This window comes from Gopherus flavomarginatus, chromosome 2, assembly GCF_025201925.1.
Source record: "Gopherus flavomarginatus isolate rGopFla2 chromosome 2, rGopFla2.mat.asm, whole genome shotgun sequence".
NCBI lineage: Eukaryota > Metazoa > Chordata > Testudines > Testudinidae > Gopherus > Gopherus flavomarginatus.
The window spans coordinates 93,167,954-93,190,123 of record NC_066618.1 but is presented as its reverse complement, the minus strand read 5'-3'; the positions used below and the strand labels follow the sequence as shown (position 1 = coordinate 93,190,123).

The following is a 22,170-nucleotide window of genomic DNA, read 5'->3' as shown; positions in this document are numbered from 1 at the left end:
CTGGGCCCTTCTTTGTTGCAGTCGAAAGGCTGGCTGTTGGCATTTCCCAACCTCACAACATATTTCAGTAGCACTTATAGCAATACTTCCTAACCTCACATACAATGATAGTACATACAATCCAACAGGCTATTAAGGTTCAGCAGATCAAGCCTTTAAAATGATACCTCACAAGACATGCGTTGTACCAAACATACCGTAATCAGATCATATTGGTGACTATGCGGGTTCCAGGGTGCTACTTTGAGGTACAGAGAGTTACACCCTGAAAGGGCCTAAGTGCCACTTTGAACCAAGTGTGACAATGCACACCCTAATTCAAGTGCCCAAGGTTTTGATTTGGGATCCACCTAGTATGTAAAGGCTTTATACGAGTGATTAAGTTGCTAATATATTTTCCAAATGTAAGTGGGAGCTCTAGAGGGTGAGATTGTGAGACGCACTCAGCTGGGGCCTAGCTCTGCTCCTAGTGCAGTGGGCACAGAGTCAGGCCAAGGTTAACTGGTTTTTGAAAGCCTCAACCTTAATGTTGTCCCGTAATTCATTCCTTCAGGGAAGTAACAGCAGATTGTATTTATACTGTAATTTTTTTTTTTAAACAGACAGTAAATACAATTTTCTTTTAAGCTCCTAGAATCCTCTTTTACTACAAAAATCCCACTACGAGTTATTGCAAGGCCTATGTAGCTTTAAGGGCAATGCTTGTTTTAAAAGCAGCTGATTACTTTGTACATATGACACAACCATGCATTTCAACAAGCTTCTATAAAAACAAAACCATTATTTGATTCATGCCCCTACAAAAAAAAAAAAAAAAAAATCTAAGCCCTGAGTCACAATCAGAACCTGTATGAGATGCTCTAGAGGATTCCTAATGATTATGCACAAGCAGGAAAACACAGCTTTAGGGTGATTAGAGTCTCCCTTAAGTCATGACAAAATGCATTTGTACTAGAAAGACAAAGCTGCAGTGACATGTGGACAAGTTATGTAATTAAAATTAAAGGGAAATGTACCCTGTCCCAGCTAAGAGATGCTCAACAAAAATAAGCATGCAAGGCCAGCTCCCCACTGGTGTAAACTGGCATAGCCCCCATTGAAATCAGTGTACTTTTCTAAAAAAAACACAGAGTAATGGTCTGCAAAAAGTTAGTAGCAGGTCACTGCAGTTGTAGATTCCTGCCTGACATCTGACCCTGCTGGGTCTCTGCTCATATGGCAGGTACAGGGTAGCATATGCTAAATGCAATTAGTGATCTTTTTACCCATTTAGGTACAGATGACTGCCACAAACTCCTGTAGAACTGATGATGGTGTTGGCTTTGCAGAAAGCCAAGAATGACCCAGTGCTGGAAATTCTCATCCCCAAAGTGGCCTTTTTGGTCAAAGTCGAAGCTCATTGCTACTACGATGTCAGATCAGTTGAGTGCCGCATCTTGGCCACTCACCAGACTGCAGTGAGGGGACTCACACACTCGATCCCACAAAGTCCAGTCACTGCCAGGAGTTCCCTAGGCACACTCGTGAGGTGTAGATCTTCTATCTGACATACCCTGCTGGGAGCTTAGACCACAAGGCCCACTGCCTAATCTCTGGCACCAGTTTACAGCCCTCAGACTACTACCCACCTTGACAGCTGAAACACAGCCTCACCCAAAACTCCGCCTTTAGTTGTGAACGTTCTGGTTTTACCTGCTCCAGGGGCATGGGATAAGGTAGAATCCTGTGCAAAGTCTTTATATGGCATAAGTTTAACACAATGGTTCGCAAACTTCTGTACTGGTGACCCCTTTCACATAACAAGTCTCTGAGTGTGAGCCCCTACTTAAATATAAGAAAGTGTTTTTAATGTACATCATCATAAATGCTGAAGGCAAAGCAGGGCTCAGGGTGGAGGCCGACAGCTCGCAACCCTCATTTAACCCTCAACCCCCAGTTTGAGACCCCCAGCTTTAATACACTTTTGCTCTCCTTTTAATAGCGCAAGACACCAACATTCACACAAAAATAACCTACCCTCATTGCTCTGTCTCAGTTTCCTCACCACCCCAAACCATTCAGGAGTCAGGGCCACCATCATCTGTGTTCTGAATAACTGAGCCTTCTTTTCCCAGTTTGTCTCCTTTGATCTCATCTGCTCCATCTCCTTCTCCAGCCCAAACTTCCCATGGCTCTTTAGGTGACTCAAGGAGCAGCCTTGACAGGTGATCACAAACCGCTAGCAGAGACCAAGTGTCCTTTCCCTTGATAAATCAGTGTCCTCAGTGGGAGCCAAACTGTTGCCCAGGATGGTGGATGTAGAACAGAGGACCAGCCGGGGTTCATAACCCTCTGTTGTCAGTCCTTGTACCTCTCTGAATTTCAGTCCACCGTGGAGGTGAAGAGGCAACAGTGAAAGCAACTAGCCTCTGCAGTCAAAATGAAGTTTGCAGCTTGGTAAAAACACGTAGACAGAGTTCAGTTTCACTCAGAATTCATAAATTGTACAGATTTCCCCCGGTCACTGGGCAAAGCAACATAGAGACACCCATGCTAGCCTCTGTTCACCTGATCTGTGAAAAATGGACTTCAGTCTTTTGGGCCATCATTAAAAGTACCTTTCACACATACAGAATTTTTTTCAAAAATCCTTTGGAGACTTTTGTTTTAAAAAGTTGGGATTTTGAGCATATTCTGAAACATCTGTGGTGGACAAGCACTTTGGTCCCATCATCTCACCATCATCTTTAATGCAATGGCTCTGTTAGTCCTATTTTAGTCTTGTAATTATAATCAATGCAACAGTGAGTCTTCTGAGATGACAGTAAAGCAACCATATAATCAAAATGAAGAGGTAGAAGTGTAGCTCAGAAATTACAGTTAAAAAAAAAGCATTAACTTTTGTTACAGAAGATTCAGACTGAGATAGAGCTGTTTGGGTTTTTTTGAAGTAGGTTTTTGGTTTTTTTTTTTTTGCTCTGAAGTTATACTGTTTGTCAATCACCCTCTTGCCCTTCTACAGTGTTTAAGAAGCCACTGTGGGAAGGCAGTAGCTCTGCTAATGATGGGACTAATTAAGATTATGTAACCAAGCAATGCTGTCTTCATGCAAAAGGGACTGGCTATCAACCAGCACCACTTGTGAACTAGCACTTGCAGGTTTGATTTGAACCTAGAACTAATGGGTCTCATTTTCAGAGGGGCTGAGCCCCTGCACTTCCCATTAACTTCGATGGGAGTAAGAGGGATTTGCATGAGCACCTGACAGATTCAGGCACATGAAGTTCTTTGACTTTCAACAGATTTTTGCTTTAAATCCTGGAGGTACTTTTGAAAAGCTCCTCTGAAAGTGTTCACTACCTCTGAAAAATCAGGCCGTTTGTTGGTTTGCTTTCTTGAAATAGCAGCTCATTAAGAGGCAGCAGCCCTACGAGGCTGTAGACTGCAATAGAATATGCTGCCTTGAATGCAGCAGAGTGGACTACGTAACCTAGTGAGGTCCCTTCCAGTCCTACACGTCTGCGATTCTCTGCTTGAGATTTACAGCCAATTTATCCATTTTTTCCTACCTTATAATAATCAAAGCACATCTGAAAATGAATTTTAAGTAGCTGCTGCATAGAGCTGACTGCCTGTACAAGCAGCCCAGATTACTTTCCTTCCCTGATGAGTGGCCTGAACAAAACAGTTTCATTCAAGTGTTTGTTTAATCTAAACTTACAAAAACCTGCAAAAAGAAAAGGCTACCAGCTAAATATGCTGCCAGCTTGCTTCCAATTACAAGGACCAATCACTTTCCTCAGGTCAATTGCATCTTAGATCTCATACGAGGAACAAACACTTCCATCCAGCTCCTTGCTCTGCCTAGGAGTTGGACTGAATGACCCTGCCCCAGCAGTACCATCTCTTCTGTTCTACTCCAGGTTTGCTTTACGTCCTCACAAAGAGAAAAATATTGCACCTGCTCACTAAGTGGAACTGACGCGCAAGTGTAAGGAAAGCAGGACTCTGCCCATCAAAGTGAATGCTCTTGGGGGCAGGGACTGTCTTTTTGTGCTGTTTGTACAGCACCTTGCACAATGAAGTACTGCTCCACGCTGAGTGCTCCTAGGCACTAGGGTAATACAAATAAAACCACTAAGAAACTGACCATATTTGTCTAAACTGTTTGCAGATTACTTCAGCCCTGGGGGCACACATTATCTGGCAGAAGGCACTAAGCGAATGGCCCCGTGTGCTTGGAAAGGAGAATCCCTTCAATAAACAGATTGAAGATGTTTTCAAAGATCAAGGGGGACACTGAGTTCACAGTGCCAGAGCCGTGCAGCACTGTTTATTCTTACAAGTGTCTTCCAGGCTGCAAAGAAAAGAAACAAAGCCAGCCTCTTTTGGCCAGTGCGGCAGTATAAAGCGCCAGCACCTTTATAGATGATGTAAAAGCCTCCTTTCAAAAAAGTGCTGTATCTCATCCGCAAAGCCACACACGAGTAACCTAGGTTTTAGCTTTGGTTATGTAGAGAGAGCCATGAAAATGAATCAATGGATGTTTGCCGACAAGACTATTTAACCACCTCAATTTGCAAATCCACAACAGGGCTTTCTCTGCCTCTAGTAAATTGAAGAAGCCTACCTCAGATTTCTTTGGTGATCTCCCTGTGGATGACTTCAACGAGTTTTGTTTAATCAGATTAACCATTTGATGTTGCCAATTGTATGTAATGGTTGGTGTGGTTGTGTCAATCTATTATTAAAACTGCTATTTGCTTATTCAAAATGTGCCATGGATGATTAGGAAACAGAATTTTGATTTGCCTGGCAGCACTAAGGCAATCTGATTGGGCAGAGGTGTTTCCCCTGCCTCCATTGATAGTAAGTAGGGTCCACCATGACAACCCTTTATGCATTTGGAAAAAAGATACTACTTTAAGTGTTTATTATTTACACTGTTTGTGAGTTGTCATTGGCAGTCAAGTAACACAAAAATACTGGGGCCAGCCTGCAGCCTTTACTCACATGAGAAGGCTTTTGAAGCTAAGAAGGGGTCAACTCAGGTTAGGACTCTATATATAAAGTGATGGAGGATTGGATCCATTGGTAGCAGTGACATCACTGTTACATTTACCTGCTTGCTAGCACCTGGCTTTTTAAACAAACACAGTTACAAAGTTAGACTTTGCATAAAACAGCCCTAATGATGAAGAGTTCATGCCCATTATTCCTTTCTTTATACCAATCTACACATGAGCAGTGCTAGCCAGTAGGAAAAATCTGTTAACCAAGCGGAACTATGTCCATATTATTTAGTGAAAGAGTTAAAGAATACAGCCTGTGTTCAGATTGTAAACTCTCTGGGGCAGGGACTGTCTTTTTGTTCTCTGTGTTGTACAGTGCTTGGCACAATGGGGTCCTAGTTCATAACTGAAGATCCCAGATGCTACCGCAATACAAATAGTTGGCAACATGGCCTTAGCCTGCAAGCTTCTGAGTGCACTTAACTCATATTGAAGTCAGCGTGAGGTGAGGCTGCTCAGTACTGCAGGTAAGCTGGGGGTGAGTTGTAACTACTGTGGCAGCTGCTGTTAACTGAGCTGCTAAGGCACAGAGCCCAAATTAGCTGTGGGCTCTGCACTTAGATTTCACCAAACCAAGTATCTAGTGTAAACGCCTCAGACACTAAACAGCCTAATGCAGGAGTCACAGACAGGCCCTTATCTAGCTTATCACCTAGGCAAGCCTGTCTTTATGATGGATGGTCCCTGACACCAAAAATCACCACAATATTACTTCCAGTCGCAAAGGACCAGTCACTTACCCCAGGTCAATTGCATCTTAAAACACTCGTAGCCAATCCTTGAAAACACTAGCTAAAGAGTTATTGGCTAGGAGAAGGAAATAGTTATTTACAAGGTTAAACATCTACCAGTGATTCGCAACCTATTTACCAGTGTGGGCCACAGGTTGAGACCTGCACCAGACACACTGGCCCGCCCAGCCCTGCACTGCCAGCATGCCCCTCTCTCTCAGGGGCAGGCCTGCACCACACACACACACCGACCTCCAGCACAACACCCCCACCCCGATTCCCTATGCCCAGTGCCCCCTCTACAGACCCTCCCACCACAACTGCACAGCACCCTGCACCCCATCCAGCCCTCCCATGGCCCAGAGCCCCAACACAGTGACCCCCCTCCTTGCCAACCCCACTCTCCCACACCCCACTGGAAGGTGATTGTCTGCTGGGGATCACACCAGCCCCTCAGGAAAGATGTGATCAGCCAGGTTGGTGCAGAAGCAGGGCTTGCCCAGGCCAGGCTCCCTCAGGACCCACTTACCCAGCAGGGCCCCCTACCTTGGGCTACTCAGCTCTTCCCCTGCCACAGGGGGCTGCTTCACCTTCGCTGCTGGCAGGAAAGCTCCAACAGACTGCATGCATTGGTGGATTAGCTGACAGGGCCCATGCCCAGCCCCCCTGGAAAAATGTGTGACCTAACCCACTCCCCGGCAGCAGTGCTGGGGGAAGCCCAGCACCCAAACTGCGGCTGCGGCCCTAGGACTGGATGAGCTGTCTCACTCCCGCTGCAGCCCCGGTGCCATGGCAGGGGGTGGAAACAGAGCTTCTCCGGTCTCGGGGCTGCAGCGGGGGGGTGGGGGCAGAAAGGTGCAAACAGATGGGAGGAGTGGAACAGGTCAGCACAGTGAGTGGAACAGAGGCAGGGGCCACAGGAGAAGGGGCAGAGTGAGTGGAGCCACGGACAGGGCTGTCGGCAGAAGGGGTGAGGAGCCCTCTCTCTCCCCATTTGCTGTGGCCCAGGGCCCCACAAAACCTTAATCCGCCTCTGGCTGCATGGTGCTGTCTCCCTCCCGCCCACCAGACCAGAGTGGGAAACACTGAATTTTTTGAGCACACAGCTGGGACCCCAGCAGCATGCTAATTTTCCCCCCAGTCCTCGTTACACCCACTGAGGTGCTACAGTCAGCAGTCCAGATTCAAAGTACGTGGGAACAGATTTAATTAAAATACAATAATTCTTTTTTTTTTTTTAAATTGTCACTTTCAAGTCCCTCAAATAAGCTTTTTAACCAAAAAAAACCTTATAGTTCACATTTAAGAGGATTAAAAAGACACTGAAATATAACTACTGAAAATTTAAACACCTGCTCACTGATAAACTAATGAAACATGTTTCTGCTCACTGCAATCCTACAAGACTCAATCGCTCCATCCAGGTCAGCCTGTAATACTAAAATAAATTAATGTGAGTAGAAAGGCAAAACTGCATGTTACAATTCACACACACACAAAAAGTACACATGAGAATAAGTGTTTTATCACCCAGGTTTATTGACTAATACCCTCGAGTGAGTTAGGCAGGACATTGAAACTCTGAGAAGACATTTCTCACATCAGCTTGTCATGGGATCTGAACAGACCAAGTATTTACAGACTAAAATTTAGAAATGCACTATTCTTTTATCCTTCCACTTATAAAGCTACGATCCCTTTGTACAATAAGACCTACTCTATAGATCTCAGTTTTACAAAGTTTTAAAAACACTTCCATACACATAAAATTTTGGATCCAATCTCTTGGAGTTTTACTAGAACTGGAAACTAGCTACTAGAAGGATGGGAGTCCCTGGCTTTCTGTTGGGACAAGGCATTTCCCCTGACACATGGAGAAGAAGGTTCTAGCTTTGGAGTTACAAGGTATCAAATATACCCATCGCTGTGCAGGAATTATGTTGGCAACAGAAGCTTTTTAAGCTGCTCAGGAGTTTGGACTGCTTTCAGTTCAAAATGAGATTGATCATGAACAGCATGCAAATTAAATAGTCAGAAGTTCAAAATAGAGTCCAAAGTTTTCATTTCAATAAAATTTAAATTCACGTAGACAGGCCTGATAAAAAAAAGCAGGGAGGGCAGTTTTCTGTAACTCGCATCGAATTCTGAAGTACCTACATTTCATATGTCATCAGCTCCATTACCCTCAACTTGAGAGGTCTCCCTTGACTCTGCTTTGAGCGTTGCTTATGTTTTGAGTGTGTCCATTACTGGTGGCCCAGAGACTTTCTTTGCAGTTTTCCTGGAAGCTGTTCACTTGTCAAGGAAGATAGGTGCATAAACTTGGAGACTAAAGTCCTCTATCCAGATAGAGCATAGACAGTGGAAGTACAAGCTTTATGCTGCCCTGTCAACATGCTTCAGTCCTGACCAGGTTGGACCACCACTAGGCCCCATACCCAACACTTGGTCTCTGATGAAGTTGCCAAGAGGGTAGAGGTTTGTAGCTTGATTACTTGACCACTGAACTGGAGTGAATATATCAAACAGACCAGACAATTGTCAGATCACTACAGACTTAGCACAATATGGGCCAGACCTCAACAATATACGAGTCAGTCTTCCCCACCACTGAGCACAACCCAATCCACCATCTTATATGGACTAGAAGCCCTGAAATGTTATACACTTCCTTCACAGCCACTCTTCTCCCCTCCAATCCAAAGTTTACTTCTATGACTGCAAATAACCCATTTCTGAGAAGCTTACTCAGTGTTTTTATTCTTTACATAAAGGAAATAAAATAAATCTTAATACATGAATCTGAAATATTTAAAGATCCCCCCTTCCAAAAAAACAAAAAGCTAGATTCAAGAGCGATAGTACAAAATGACAGGATGAAAAAGGTATAGGTGACAGAATTTAGTGTTTCAAGTGTGAAAATTTAACAGCCTATAGCAATTTAAAATGCTGTAGTACTTTATACTAAGCGCGGTGGAAAGCTTGTGAACATTTCATATTTGGACTTCAACTGAGTAGTTCTGCCATTTTACTGATGGCTTGAAGTAAAGAGAGTTTTACCTACACTTACAGCCAACTCTATGGTATTACTTATGGCCAGAAAAGTATTAGTTGGTATATAGCAGCTTTGTTGAGTTTTATAAAAAAACGAAACAATTTTACAATATATTTTCCTGGTGCTCAAATGCGGAATAGTGAGAATTACAGTCTGTACAAATCATGAGATTCAGGAACCATAATTAGGGCAGTTTGAAACTAAATTTATAAAACCCTAGTAAAATATTCAAGACATTTTATTTCTATGAAAATGTGCAACATACCGCATACATAATTCAACTCCTGTAAACCACATAGCGTGTGCCATGCATTTGTCCATAAGAAATGGCAGACAAGATTAAGAATGTAAGAAACAGTTATGCATGTATCTGTACATTTTTTGTTCTGACCACAAGTAGTTTCCACAAGTGAAAGTTTATACTGCGCTCTGAAAAGTGCACAAAACTGGCAACTTTTCTGCCTAAGGAAGAATTACTAACAACCTCAAAGCACTGAAGTTCTGTCCTGCTTCAGCACCCTACCTAGTAAACTGTGTGTACTCTGATGAGTCGCTGTTCCCTTAAGGAAAATGCAGTTAACTAGTAACACTTGTGGTTTACAAGAAATTTCTGATTTCCTGTGAAGTCCTGATTTAGCTGTTTCAGAATAAACTGGTATTTTAAGAGAACATACTAAGCTGTATAGATTTCCAAAAAGTGGAAGTTTATATTAATATTTAGCACAAAGAACTTAATTGCTTCCTATCACACTCATTAATGCTAGGAAAAAAAGATCAGTTAAAATTCTAACAGAGAAATACTGCATAATATAGTCCTGTATAATGAATGGCACATACTCTTCCAGATTTAAAGCATGAAGTATAATAAGTAACCCAGAGGACCTTAGACAATCCTATATATATATATATAAGGATTTATAATGTAGTTTGTGTTTGTTTTCTTGTACATAAAATCTCATGGCAATTTTCCTCATAGTTTCAAGGCTTTCCAATAGGTTTATAGCATGCGTCAGGCTGCCACATACGAAGGTCAACAAGAACTTGGTTGAGTTTTTGCATCCAAAGGTTACGCTCTTCTTTAGTATCAGCAGATAACCAGTTCCTTTAAAAAAAAAAATTAAAAAATAAATAAAGTCTGTTGCTACATCCTTCCCACTCTCCATCCAAGTCACTAAAGCCAACCACCCTTCTGAAAAAGTCCTGCTAATCCTCCAACCAATCAAGATGCAAGGCTCAGAAAAAAAACCAAACAAACAAAAAAAAAAACCTTCAGTCTGCCACATAAAACACAGCTATGCAAAGTGCTGCCAGACAAACTATAGGACACTAGTACTGCTCTCAAAATGAGAGCTGCAGTTCCTCAATCTCACAACACTGGATGTGAGCAGAATAGCAAAACAGAACTAAACAAAATGGCTCAAGATTAACCCACTCAGTGTCTTAACATAGCAGTTGATGATGGTCCTATTCAAATTCTGAAGACCAACAGCATCACAGCCTGTTAATATCAATCCTAATACTCTGCAGAAAGGTTACAGCACTTTAAAGCACAAGAAAGTCATATGTATTCACTCACTTGGTAACACAGAGAGTGTCTTTACATTGGCTGACTAGAGTCTCTTTATCATCTTCCCTCTGAGGTCGGACAGTGATTAGCTCAAAAGTGTTGGGTCGGGCACAGAACTCTCTGTTGGCTGGTTCAATCTGACGATTAGTGCAGTTAGCCAAGTTTATCCGGCCCATAGGATGCTGAAAGTTAGTGGAAGAGTCAGGTTATAGCAAACAGGATTTGTAATGCTACATAGCACTGTTAGCCAAAAAGTATCCTATTACGTGCACCCAGAACAGATTTTCCACTCATGCATGAACAGGGTTCAGTTCACCCAAAAAGTTGAAACAGCCACATCTGGAGTGGGAGACTGCAGATATTACAGTGGAATAAGCAAGACCTACCCTGCCATGTACTCCATGGCTGCAGAATTCAACACTTGCTATAGAACTATGCTCCAGCATCTATTTAAATTTTCAGAGTTGAATGACATAAGGGGGAGGAGGTAGGGGTCAGACAATTATTGAGTGACAATTGTCAGCATCACATGTCAAAATATACAAAACAAATATCCTTAAATCAAACTAAGTTCTCAAGTAGCACTTTTCTTACTTTACCTATCATCTATGCAAAAAGGTAAAGGGGTGTGTGTGTGTGTGTGTGTGCGTGCACACGCGTGCACACTGTGAAATTAACACTTAAAAATCAAATCCTTACAAACCTACTCATTAGTCACAAAGATAGCTTTGGAAGTATGAACGAAAACTGGTGCAGTGATGGTTGCCCAAATCTACTGAAAGCCTGAAACAGTAGCACTGAGATGTAAACTGCACCATTCATTTTAGTGCACAGCATGATTAGTCACAAGGAAAGTTAGTTTTATTACATTGTACAATCCCTGCACTGTTCCAGAGGCAGAGCTGTAGTCTAGGTTTGCAGCTAGGTAGCCAGGGGAACAAGGGTAGGGCTCATAAGCTGAGCAGATGAGCCTCTTAAGGCATTTCCCTTGACACATGGAAAAGAAGGTTCTGAGCTGGGCTACTGAAACAACTATGGAGATACAAAGAGCCCTGTGGCACCATATAGACTAACAGATGTATTGGAGCATAAGCTTTCGTGGGTGAATACCCACTTTGTCAGACGCATGTAATGGAAATTTCCAGAGGCAGGTATAAATATGCAGGCCAGAATCAGTCTGGGGATAACGAGGTTAGTTCAATCAGGGAGGATGAGGTCCTCTTCTAGCAGCTGAGATGCCACAGGACTCTTTGGTGCTTTTTACAGATCCAGACTAACATGGCTACCTCTCTGAAAAAGACGGTTACTCACCTTTGTAACTGTTGTTCTTCGAGATGTGTTGCTCATATCCATTCCAATTAGGTGTGCGCGTGCCGCGTGCACGTTTGTCGGAGACTTTTTACCCTAGCAACACTCAGTGGGCCAGCAGGTCGTCCCCTGGAGTGGCGCCGGTATGGCGCCTGATATATACGCCTGCTGGCCCGCCCGCTCCTCAGTTTCTTCTTGCTGGCTACTCCGACAGTGGGGAAGGAGGGCGGGTGTGGAATGGATGTGAGCAACACATCTCGAAGAACAACAGTTACAAAGGTGAGTAACCGTCTTTTCTTCTTTGAGTGCTTGCTCATATCCATTCCAATTAGGTGATTCCCAAGCCTTACGTAGGCGGTGGGGTCGGAGCGAGACGTTGCGGACTGTAAAACCGCTGCGCCAAAAGCGGCATCGTCTCTAGCTTGCTGGACCAGTGCATAGTGTGATGCAAAGGTGTGCACAGAAGACCATGTGGCCGCACGGCAGATTTCCTTTATGGGGACATGAGCCAAAAACGCGGCCGAGGAAGCCTGAGCCCTGGTAGAATGGGCGGTAAGGGGTCCCGTTGGCACACTGGCCAAGTCGTAACATGCCCTGATGCAGGACGTGACCCAGGATGCGATACGCTGGGAGGAGACTGCCATGCCTCTCATGCATTCTGCTACTGCCACAAACAATTGCGGTGAACGCCGGAAGGGTTTAGCGCTCTCAATGTAGAACGCGAGAGCTCTTCGGACATCCAAGGAGTGGAGCTGTTGCTCTCTTCGGGATGAATGCGGCTTTGGGTAAAAGACTGGCAGGAAGATGTCTTGGTTAATATGGAAGGCGGAGACGATCTTTGGGAGGAACGCCGGGTGCGGTCGCAGCTGTACCTTGTCCTTATGGAACACCGTATACGGAGGGTCCACGATCAGAGCCCGAAGCTCCGAGACTCACCGGGCCGACGTAATAGCGACTAGGAAGGCCACCTTCCAGGATAGGTACAGCAGCGAGCATGTGGCTAAGGGTTCGAAGGGGGGGCGCCATGAGCCTGGTTAGAACCAGGTTCAGGTCCCAAGTAGGGGTAGGCCGTTTGACCTGAGGGTAGAGTCGCTCCAGGCCCTTGATAAATCTTGACACCATTGGGTGAGAAAATACGGACTTGCCAGCCTCGCCTGGGTGGAAGGTGGATATAGCCGCGAGGTGGACGCGTAGAGAGGAGATCGCCAGGCCCTGCTGCTTGAGAGACCACACGTAGTCCAAGATGGTGGGGACTAGGACGGCGAGTGGGTCGTGGACGTGCTGACCGCACCAGCAGCAGAAGCGTTTCCATTTCGCTAGGTAGGTTGAACGCGTGGAGGGCTTCCTGCTGCCCAACAATACTTGTTGGACTGCATCGGAACAGCGCAACTCGGACTGGCTTAACCAGCCAGGAGCCAGGCAGACAGATGGAGGGACTGCAGATCCGGATGGTGCATCCTGCCGAAGTCCTGCGTGATCAGGTCCGGCCAAAGAGGTAGGGCAATCGGATTCGCCAGGGACAGATCGAGCAGCATGGTGTACCAAGGCTGCCGGGGCCACGCCGGAGCGATCAGGATGAGGCGGGCCTTGTCTCTCCGGACCTTGATCAGGACTTGATGGATGAGAGGGAAGGGTGGAAAGGCGTAGCAAAGACGACCCGTCCACGGTATGAGGAACGCGTCCGACAGGGAGCCCGGGGAGCGACCCTGTAGGGAGCAGAACACCTGGCATTTCCTGTTCGATCTGGAGGCGAACAGGTCTATCTGGGGAAACCCCCACCTCTGGAAAATGACATAGAGGAGGTCCAGACGGATGGACCATTCGTGGGACAGAAAGGATCTGCTCAGGTGATCCGCCAGGGTGTTCCGCACTCCTGGGAGAAAGGAGGCCACTAGATGAATAGAGTGGGCTGTGGAAAAGTCCCACAGACGTATTGCTTCCTGACACAGCGGGGAGGACTGGGTCCCTCCCTGCTTGTTGATGTAATACATGGCCGTTGTGTTGTCTGTGAATACCGCAACACAACGACCGTGCAAATGGCGTTGGAATGTCTGGCATGCTAGGCGAATGGCCCATAGCTCCCGCACATTGATGTGAAGAGTCAACTCTCTCTGTGACCACAGACCCTGTGTACGCAGGGTCCCCAGGTGCGCACCCCAGCCCAGCGATGATGCATCCGTTGTCAGGGACACTGAGGGCTGTGGGGCGTGAAACGGTAGGCCCGCACACACTTGGGAGGGCGTTGTCCACCAGCCTAGGGAGCCTAGAACATTTGGTGGAATCGTTACGATTGTGTCTATGGCATCCCTGCCTGGTCGATAGACCGACGCGAGCCAGGTCTGCAACGGGCGCATGCGGAGTCTTGCATGTCTGGTGATGAAGGTGCATGCGGCCACGTGCCCCAGGAGAGCGAGGCACGTTTGGGCAGATGTGGTTGGGAAGGCCCGCAGGCTTGTGACCATGGACACTATGGCTTGGAATCGGTGCCGGGGGAGGCTGGCCGTCACGAGGTTGGAGTCCAGCACTGCCCCTATGAATTCTATGCTCCGCGTAGGCACCAGAGAGTGGATTTGTCCGGATTGATGGTCAGGTCTAGGCTCGCAAACAGCTCCGTGATGATAGTGATGTGCCCGGTCACCTGCGCTTCCGACGTGCCTCGAATGAGCCAGTCATCGAGGTAAGGGAAGACATGGATACGACGACGTCGCAGGGCAGCAGCGACGACCGCCATACACTTGGTGAATACCCGGGGGGCCGAGGAGAGCCCAAAGGGGAGGACCGTGAACTGGTAGTGGTCTTGATTCACCACAAAGCGGAGATACCGTCTGTGCGGGGGGAAGATCGCAATGTGGAAGTACGCATCCTTCATGTCGAGAGCGGTGTACCAATCTCCGGGATCCAGGGAAGGGATGATGGTTCTTAAGGTTACCATGCGGAACTTGAACTTTTTGATGAATTTGTTCAGGCCTCGCAGGTCCAGGATGGGTCATAGGCCCCCTTTTGACTTGGGGATTAAGAAGTACCGGGAATAAAACCCCTTGCCCCTTAGCACCTCCTCTATAGCCCCAATGGACAGGAGCTTGCGGACCTCCTGGACGATAAGTTGCTCATGAGAGGGGTCCCTGAAGAGGGACGAGGAGAGAGGATGGGAGGGGGGTGGAGAAACAAACTGAAGATGGAAACCAAACTGCACCGTGCTCAGGACCCAACGATCCGAAGTCAGCTGGGACCATGACGGTAGGAAGTGGCGGAGGCGGTTGAGGAAATGAAGTGGATCCAGAGGGGATTGGTAAGCTGCTCTCGGGCGCACCTTCAGAAGTTCGCCTTGGGTCCCTGCGGTGGCTTTTCGGACCCGGAAGTGTTACCCCTTTGAGGGCCTGACTGTCGTCTACGATTTGGCCGGCCTCGCCTCCGGCTGAAATCTTGTCTGGAGCGAGGCAGGGGGTAAGTGCGCTGATGGTAGGGGCGGAATGGCCTTCTCTGAGTCTGGGGCGTGTGCATTCCCAGTGAGCGCATGATGACCCGGTTATCCTTCAGGCTCTGTAGCCTGGGATCCGTCTTTTCAGAGAAGAGGCCCAGCCCGTCGAATGGCAGGTCCTGGGTCATGTATTGTAGCTCTGGCAGTAGTCCGGAAGACTGCAGCCATGATATACGGCGCATGGCTACGCCCAACGCCAGAGTCCTCGCTGCTGAATCTGCGGCATCTAAGGACGCCTGTAGCGAGGTTCTGGCGACCCTCCTGCCCTCTTCCAGGAGAGATGAAAATTCCTGGCGTGAGTCCTGGGGGAGCAGCTCTGTAAACTTGCCGAAAGCCTCCCAGGTGTTGTGGCTGTAATGGCTCAGGAGGGCCTGCTGGTTCGCCACACGGAGCTGAAGCCCTCCAGCAGAATAAATTTTATGGCCCAGCAAGTCCATGCGCCTGGCTTCCCTGGATTTCGGTGCAGGAGCCTGTTGGCCGTGGCGTTCCCGCTCGTTGACTGACTGTACCACCAAGGAGCAGGGAGAGGGGTGTATGTAGAGGTACTCATACCCCTTGGATGGTACCATATACTTCCTTTCCATGCCGCGGGCAGTGGGTGGAATGGAGGCCGGAGACTGCCAGATGGTGTCCGCCTTTGCCTGGATCGACTTAATGAAGGGGAGGGCTACTCTGGTCGGTGCCTCTGCCGAGAGGATGCTTACTACCGGGTCCTCTACTTCCGGGACTTCCTCTACAGGAAGGTTTATGTTCTGGGCCACTCGCCTCAGCAGGTCCTGATGCGCCCGGAGATCGATCGGCGGCGGCCCTGATGAAGATGTGCCTGCTACTGCCTCATCCGGGGACGAGGACGAAGACACCCCAGGGAGGAGTGGTTCTTGCACGGAAGCCTCGTCCAGAGGGGCCTCCGTTTCCCGGGCATCCTGCTGCCCCAGGGTATCCGTGGGGTCTTCCTCCATACCTGAGGGGGGGGGGGCGACTGATTGTGGCCTCTGGTGCACAAGGCTCTGATGGGTTGGAGCGAGCTTGTCCCGAAGGTTCGCCCTGGGCTTGGTGGTATGCCCAGGGCGTCCAAAAGGACCATTGAGGTGGACCCTGGTCCGTGCGGGCGTGCACATCCGAACCCCCGTAAGAGGCGCTGTCCATATGGGAAGAAGCGGACGAGTGCCTCGAAGGCCATGGAGGAGCCGCCGAAGACTGTGGCAGGCCTCTGCGCATCCCGACGTCGCTGCGTGGTGCCGGTGAATGGTACCGGGAGTCATGGCGGTACCGTGATCTAGACCGGGACCTGCTACCGGCTCGGTGCCGGGAGGTTGACCGGTGCCGTCTACTGCCATGCCGGGATCTGCTGCGGTATGAACGTCAGTGCCACGATCTAGACCGGTGCCGAGAATAGTACGACGGCGACCGGGATCTTGAACGGTGCCGCAAGTACAACCGGTGCCGCAGGTAGTGGTCCCGGGACTGCGAACGGCGTCTAGATCTCGAGCGGCGACGCTGGGAGTGGTCCCTCTATTTGGAACGGGACCGATGCCCGGTAGTACCTGGCGAATGCGGCCGTACCATGGCGGGCTTGCCCAGCGATTGGATAACCCGCACCGGTGGTGCCGGGGGTTGGGGCAGCTCGGGCTCTGTCAATGCGATGATGTCGCGTGCCGCTGAGAAGGTCTCCGGCGTGGAGGGCGCGACAAGCTCGACCCCTGTCCTCACTGGGGAGCTGAAGGGCACCGGACTCAACGGTCTCTGAGGGGCCGGAGTCGACGGTGTGACGACGCTTGGTGCCACGGCGGATGATGGTGCCGGGCGGTCAGGTTTTGAGGCACGCTCTGACTGTGGTGCTTTTTGCTCCTCGGGGAGAGGGAGCGGTGCTGGCTAGGGTGCCGGGCCGGTGCCGAGCGGGAAGTTGGAGCCTTCGCCGGCGCCGGGTGGTCCGGAGCGGAGGCGACACTTGGTCCCGGTGCCAGAGTTGGTGCCGACGGTGGGGGAGTCAGCGCTGCCTCCATCAGGATCTGCTTCAGGCGACTGTCCCGCTCCTTCTTCGTTCAGGGCTTGAACGCCTTGCAGATCCAACACTTGTCCACAAGGTGGGACTCGCCTAGGCACCTCAGGCAGGAGTCGTGCAGATCTCCTGTTGGCATCGGCCGATGACAGGCCGCACAAGGCTTAAAGCCGGGTGAACCGGGCATGGGCCCCGGCACCGCAGGGAGGAAAAAGGGGCGAACCCCCGATCCTCAGATAACTATTTACAACTATACTTAATTAACTTTATAACTACAACTATTACTATAATAACTGAACTATATACACTAGACTGTAGAAGAGTGAAACGCTAGGGAGATGGAGAACGGCTAGGGAGGTGGACACGGGCAGTAAGAAGGAACTGAGGAGCGGGCAGGCCAGCAGGGGTATATATCAGGCGCCATACCGGCGCCACTCCAGGGGGCAACCTGCTGGCCTACCGAGTGTTGCTAGGGTAAAAAGTTTCCGACGAACGTGCACGCGGCGCGCGGACATCTAATTGGAATGGATATGAGGAAGCACTCGAAGAACAACTATGGAGATATGTTTTCTTAGACAGACCAACCTATTGTTTAAAGTAATCATTGACAAATTTTAATGTTACAGGAGCCATAGTTCTAGTGGGGAATGAATGACTTTGAGATAGAGTAAGTTAGCACTGCCACGGAATTTAGGGGTTCTTGCCATGGTATACACAAGACCTTGTGTATAGGCCAACAGGAAGAACAGTGACAACAACAGTTACAACAAAAATTACATGCTGTTAATAATGTTACCTATTACCATTGCTGCCCTGCCCACAGTTACTAGAAAGAGGCAAGGATACAACCTGGAAGATTTGATACAAGGAAGTTTGGGAAGCAATCTCAAAGCTCCTTAGACAGCAAGGTACAGAGAACTTTCCTATCCAAGCCATCTTTCAGGCTGTAAAATAGAGTATAATCTCTCCCAGGCAGCAGGGAGGAAAAGTATATGATACATTATGGCAAAGCTGGCCAGTGTACTGTCGTCTTCTGCTAACAGGGAGATGCTATATCTATGCATGTGGACTGGCATAGAAAGCCCAAGAGGTTCAGTGTTTGCCCCAGAAGTTTAAGCAGAAATTTGTGCTTTGACAATAAATTAATCTTTTAATGGTAAACTACGTAAGTGAGCCAGAAAACACCTTGAAGGGAGCCCTCGTGAATTGAAAATATTTACATACACATGTAGAACCTGACTGAGGAGCCAAGAGGGGTCCAAATCAATGAGAGATTAACCTTTTTGATTTGGGCTATTAGTTAAAGAGTAACTCAAACTGTCTACAAGATGTGTGTTTAAGCACCACACACTCAACCATATTAAGGAGCTGCAAGACTACAAGCCATAGTTGTAACATGGTTTGGTGAACTCCATAGGCAGTAAATCATGCTATACATACAGTTGGCCCCCTACTTTGGTAAAGCATACTGCTTAAAAATAGGCTTTATCGATGGGGTTTGTCAGACTAAGGATGCTATTCTTTCTGACAAACTTGTGAGGCAATCCACATAGCATTTAAATGAAACTTGCTTATTAGAGTTGTCAGGGGATGTTACATCACCTCTTTTAAATTGAACAAGACACATCAATCACACAAGATCACTAATGGAAAAAGCTTTAAATCTTGAAAATTAAATAGTGAAAATGAGGACCTCCTGCTCCACTACCATGGAAAATGCTACCAACTTCAGGATCTGACTCTCCATTTTTGTCCTGGGTTGTAAAGAACTTAATCAAATTGAGAGAAGAGTTATCTTGCACATTCTACCCTAAAAAGCTTTAAGAGCTTAGGTTTCTAAGGACTAACTCTGCATCAGTAAAAAATGAATGCAGGATTAAGGGAAAACAGATACTGTGAAATAGTGCAGATTAAGAACCCCCACATTAAGCAATATAATAGGTGGATCATAAACGACATCACCTTTCGCTTTTCATCATCTGGATATGTCCAATAAGAGATACAGTTTCCAGAAAGTACACACCAGCGCCGATGCCAAGCCCCAAATCCACTAACATCTTCAAACATTGTCTAAAAAGAAAAATTAAGTGACCTGTGTGAGTTAGACATGTTCTGCACACCTAGTTTATCCTGGTTTAAATTATGTTGGCTAATCATACAGGTATAAGCACCTCTATATCGACCACTGTTTGTTTTGCAGGGAGCATACCACTTTAATGATATTAGTATATTCAATTTGTGTATAGTCAAGGCTGTAGTAAATCAGAGGCTAGATCTTGCCTTTAGACACAGTAGGACAGATTTTCAAGAGTTCAGCACCCAGCATGCTGAGGTTTTGAAATCTAGCAGTGTCATGGCGTCCCTATGCATTTAGGAACCAAAGGATAGGATTGGCCACCACCAGCATTTAGAATTCACTATACATGTAACATTTCCTCCCCCTCCCTCCCCCCTCCCCAAATATTAAAACATGCTTTGTCTTCTCACAATACTTAATTCTCATATAGGGCTTTTCACAAGAGCCGATTCACTGCTAAGAGCTGGTATTTGTGATGACCATGATGTGACATGAGGTTGCCTTCCACGGATGTCACATCCATTAATGTAATAAGCTTTAATGTTTGAAAAAGCTCTTGATATGCAAATTGAGCTTTATTTTTTAAAAACACATCTGCAATCTAGAAGTTAATTCTAGGTTTAGAGTGCTACTACCCCCAATATTTCATAAAACAAAGTTAAGAAGTTAGTTTAAAACAAACTTTTTTATAAACATTTTATATTCTAGCACTGAATTGCAAGCATCTCAAGTGTTAGCTAGAATAGTGGTTTTCAACCTGTGGTCCGTGGACTTCTGAGGGTCTGCAGATTATGACTCAAATTAAGGGGTTCACATCTCCATTAAAAAAATTTTTAGGGGTCCACAAATGGGGGGAAAAAAAAAAAAAAGACTGAAAACCACTGACCTAGGACAGACACTGGCTGAAAAGGTTCAGCAAAATGCAACTGTAAGAGTGCAATATAGAAGTCATTAAAAACATTAACCAATCACAGTTACACAAAAATCAGAAGCTCATTTAACATATTATTATGCAGAATTTGGCCATGTTACGATAAATTGAGTGAGGAGTCAAGTAAGCTTAAATAAGAAGTTGGAGGGGGATTTGCAGATGTTACAAAATGTGGTTTGAGCTTTGGCCTGCTAAACCCAGGGTTGTGAGTTCAATCCTTGAGGGGGCCACTTAGGGATCTGGGGCAAAAATCAGTACTTGGTCCTGCTAGTGAAGGCAGGGACCTGGACTTGATAACTTTTCAATGTCCCTTCCAGTTCTAGGAGATATACCTATCTCCAATTATTATTTAAAAATTACTGAAGATAGTTAAGTCCCAGGCAGATTGCAAAGAGTTACAAAGGGATCTCACAAAACTGGGTGACTGGGCAACAAAATGGCAGATGAAATTCAATGTTGATAAATGCAAAGTAATGCACATTGGAAAACATAATCCCAACTATACATACAAAACGATAGGGCCTAAATTTGTTGTTACCACTCAAGAAAGATCTTGGAGTCATTATGGATAGTTCTCTGAAAATGTCCACTCAACATGCAAGGACAGTTAAAAAAGCTAACAATGTTGGAAATCATTAGGAAAGAGAGATAAGAAGACAGAAAATATATTGCCTCTATATAAATTCATGGTACGCTCACATCTTGAATGTTGTGTGCTGATCTGGTTGCCCTACCTCAAAAAAGATATACTGGAATTGGAAAAGGTACAAAAAATGGCAACAAAAATGATTAGGGGTATGGAACAGCTTCCATATGACGACAGATTAAGACAGGGACTTTTCAGCTTGGAAAAGAGATGACTAAGAAGGGAGGTCTATAAAATCATGACTGGTATGGAGAAATTAAATAAGGAAGTGTTATTTACTCCTCATAAACACAAGAACTAGGGGTCACCAAATGAAGTTAATAGGCAGCAGGTTTAAAACAAACAAAAGGAAATATTTTTTCCACACAACACATACAATCTATGGAACTCTTTGCCAGATGATATTATGAAGACCAAAGACTATAACAGGTTCAAAAAAGAAAAGATGGTTACTCACCTTTGTAACTGTTGTTCTTCGAGATGTGTTGCTCATATCCATTCCAGTCAGGTGTGCGCACGCCACGTGCATGTTCGTCGGAAGACTTTTTTACACCCTAGCAACACTCGGCGGGTCGGCTAGGCGCCCCCTGGAGTGGCGCCGCTATGGCACCGGATATATACCCCAGCCGACCCGGCCACCCTTCAGTTCCTTCTTGCCGGCTACTCCGACAGTGGGGGAGGAGGGTGGGTTTGGAATGGATATGAGCAACACATCTCGAAGAACAACAGTTACAAAAGTGAGTAACCGTCTTTTCTTCTTGGCGTGATTGCTCATATCCATTCCAGTCAGGTGATTCCCAAGCCTTACCTAGGCGGAGGGGTCGGAGTGAAATGTGACAGCGTGCAGAACCGCTGAGCCAAAGGCTGCATCATCTCTAGACTGTTGGACCAGAGTATAGTGCGAAGCAAAGGTGTGGACCGATGACCAGGTCGCTGCGCGACATATCTCCTGGATAGGCACATGGGCCAGGAAGGCAGCTGATGAAGCCTGAGCTCTGGTAGAATGTGCCGTGAGATGGCCCAAAGGGACATGAGCCAGGTCATAGCACGTGCGTATGCACGGCATTACCCAAGAGGAGATCCTCTGGGAGGAGATTGGTAGACCTTTCATCCGTTCAGCGACTGCCACGAACAGCTGGGGGGGGGATTTCCAGAAGGGCTTTGTCCGCTCAATATAAAAAGCGAGCACCCTACGGACATCTAAGGAGTGCAACTGCTGCTCCCGTCAATAAGAGTGAGGCTTCGGAAAGAAGACCGGGAGGAAGATGTCCTGGTTGGTATGGAAAGCCGACACTACCTTAGGGAGGAACGCCGGATGAGGTCGCAA

At 46.9% G+C, this 22,170-nt stretch overlaps 2 protein-coding genes across 9 annotated transcripts in view; one reads left to right on the top strand and one right to left on the bottom strand.

The window, feature by feature from the left end:
- AOAH (acyloxyacyl hydrolase) overlaps positions 1-4,753 on the top strand; it is a 123,262-nt gene extending 118,509 nt beyond the window's left edge. For all 4 annotated transcript variants that reach the window (XM_050937722.1, XM_050937725.1, XM_050937723.1 and 1 more), the window contains exon 22: positions 4,154-4,753. In XM_050937722.1, coding sequence (XP_050793679.1) covers positions 4,154-4,282 — 129 coding nt within the window. In that variant the 3' untranslated portion in view covers positions 4,283-4,753. The remainder of the gene's footprint in view (positions 1-4,153) is intronic.
- A 2,548-nt stretch (positions 4,754-7,301) lies between these two features.
- The window catches only part of ANLN (anillin, actin binding protein), a 73,711-nt gene continuing 58,842 nt past the window's right edge, over positions 7,302-22,170 (bottom strand). For all 5 annotated transcript variants that reach the window (XM_050937679.1, XM_050937678.1, XM_050937675.1 and 2 more), the window contains 3 exons: positions 19,152-19,259; positions 10,414-10,586; positions 7,302-9,939 (listed from right to left, as the gene is read on the bottom strand). In XM_050937679.1, the coding sequence (XP_050793636.1) occupies positions 9,816-9,939; positions 10,414-10,586; positions 19,152-19,259 (405 nt within the window). In that variant the 3' untranslated portion in view covers positions 7,302-9,815. The remainder of the gene's footprint in view (positions 9,940-10,413; positions 10,587-19,151; positions 19,260-22,170) is intronic.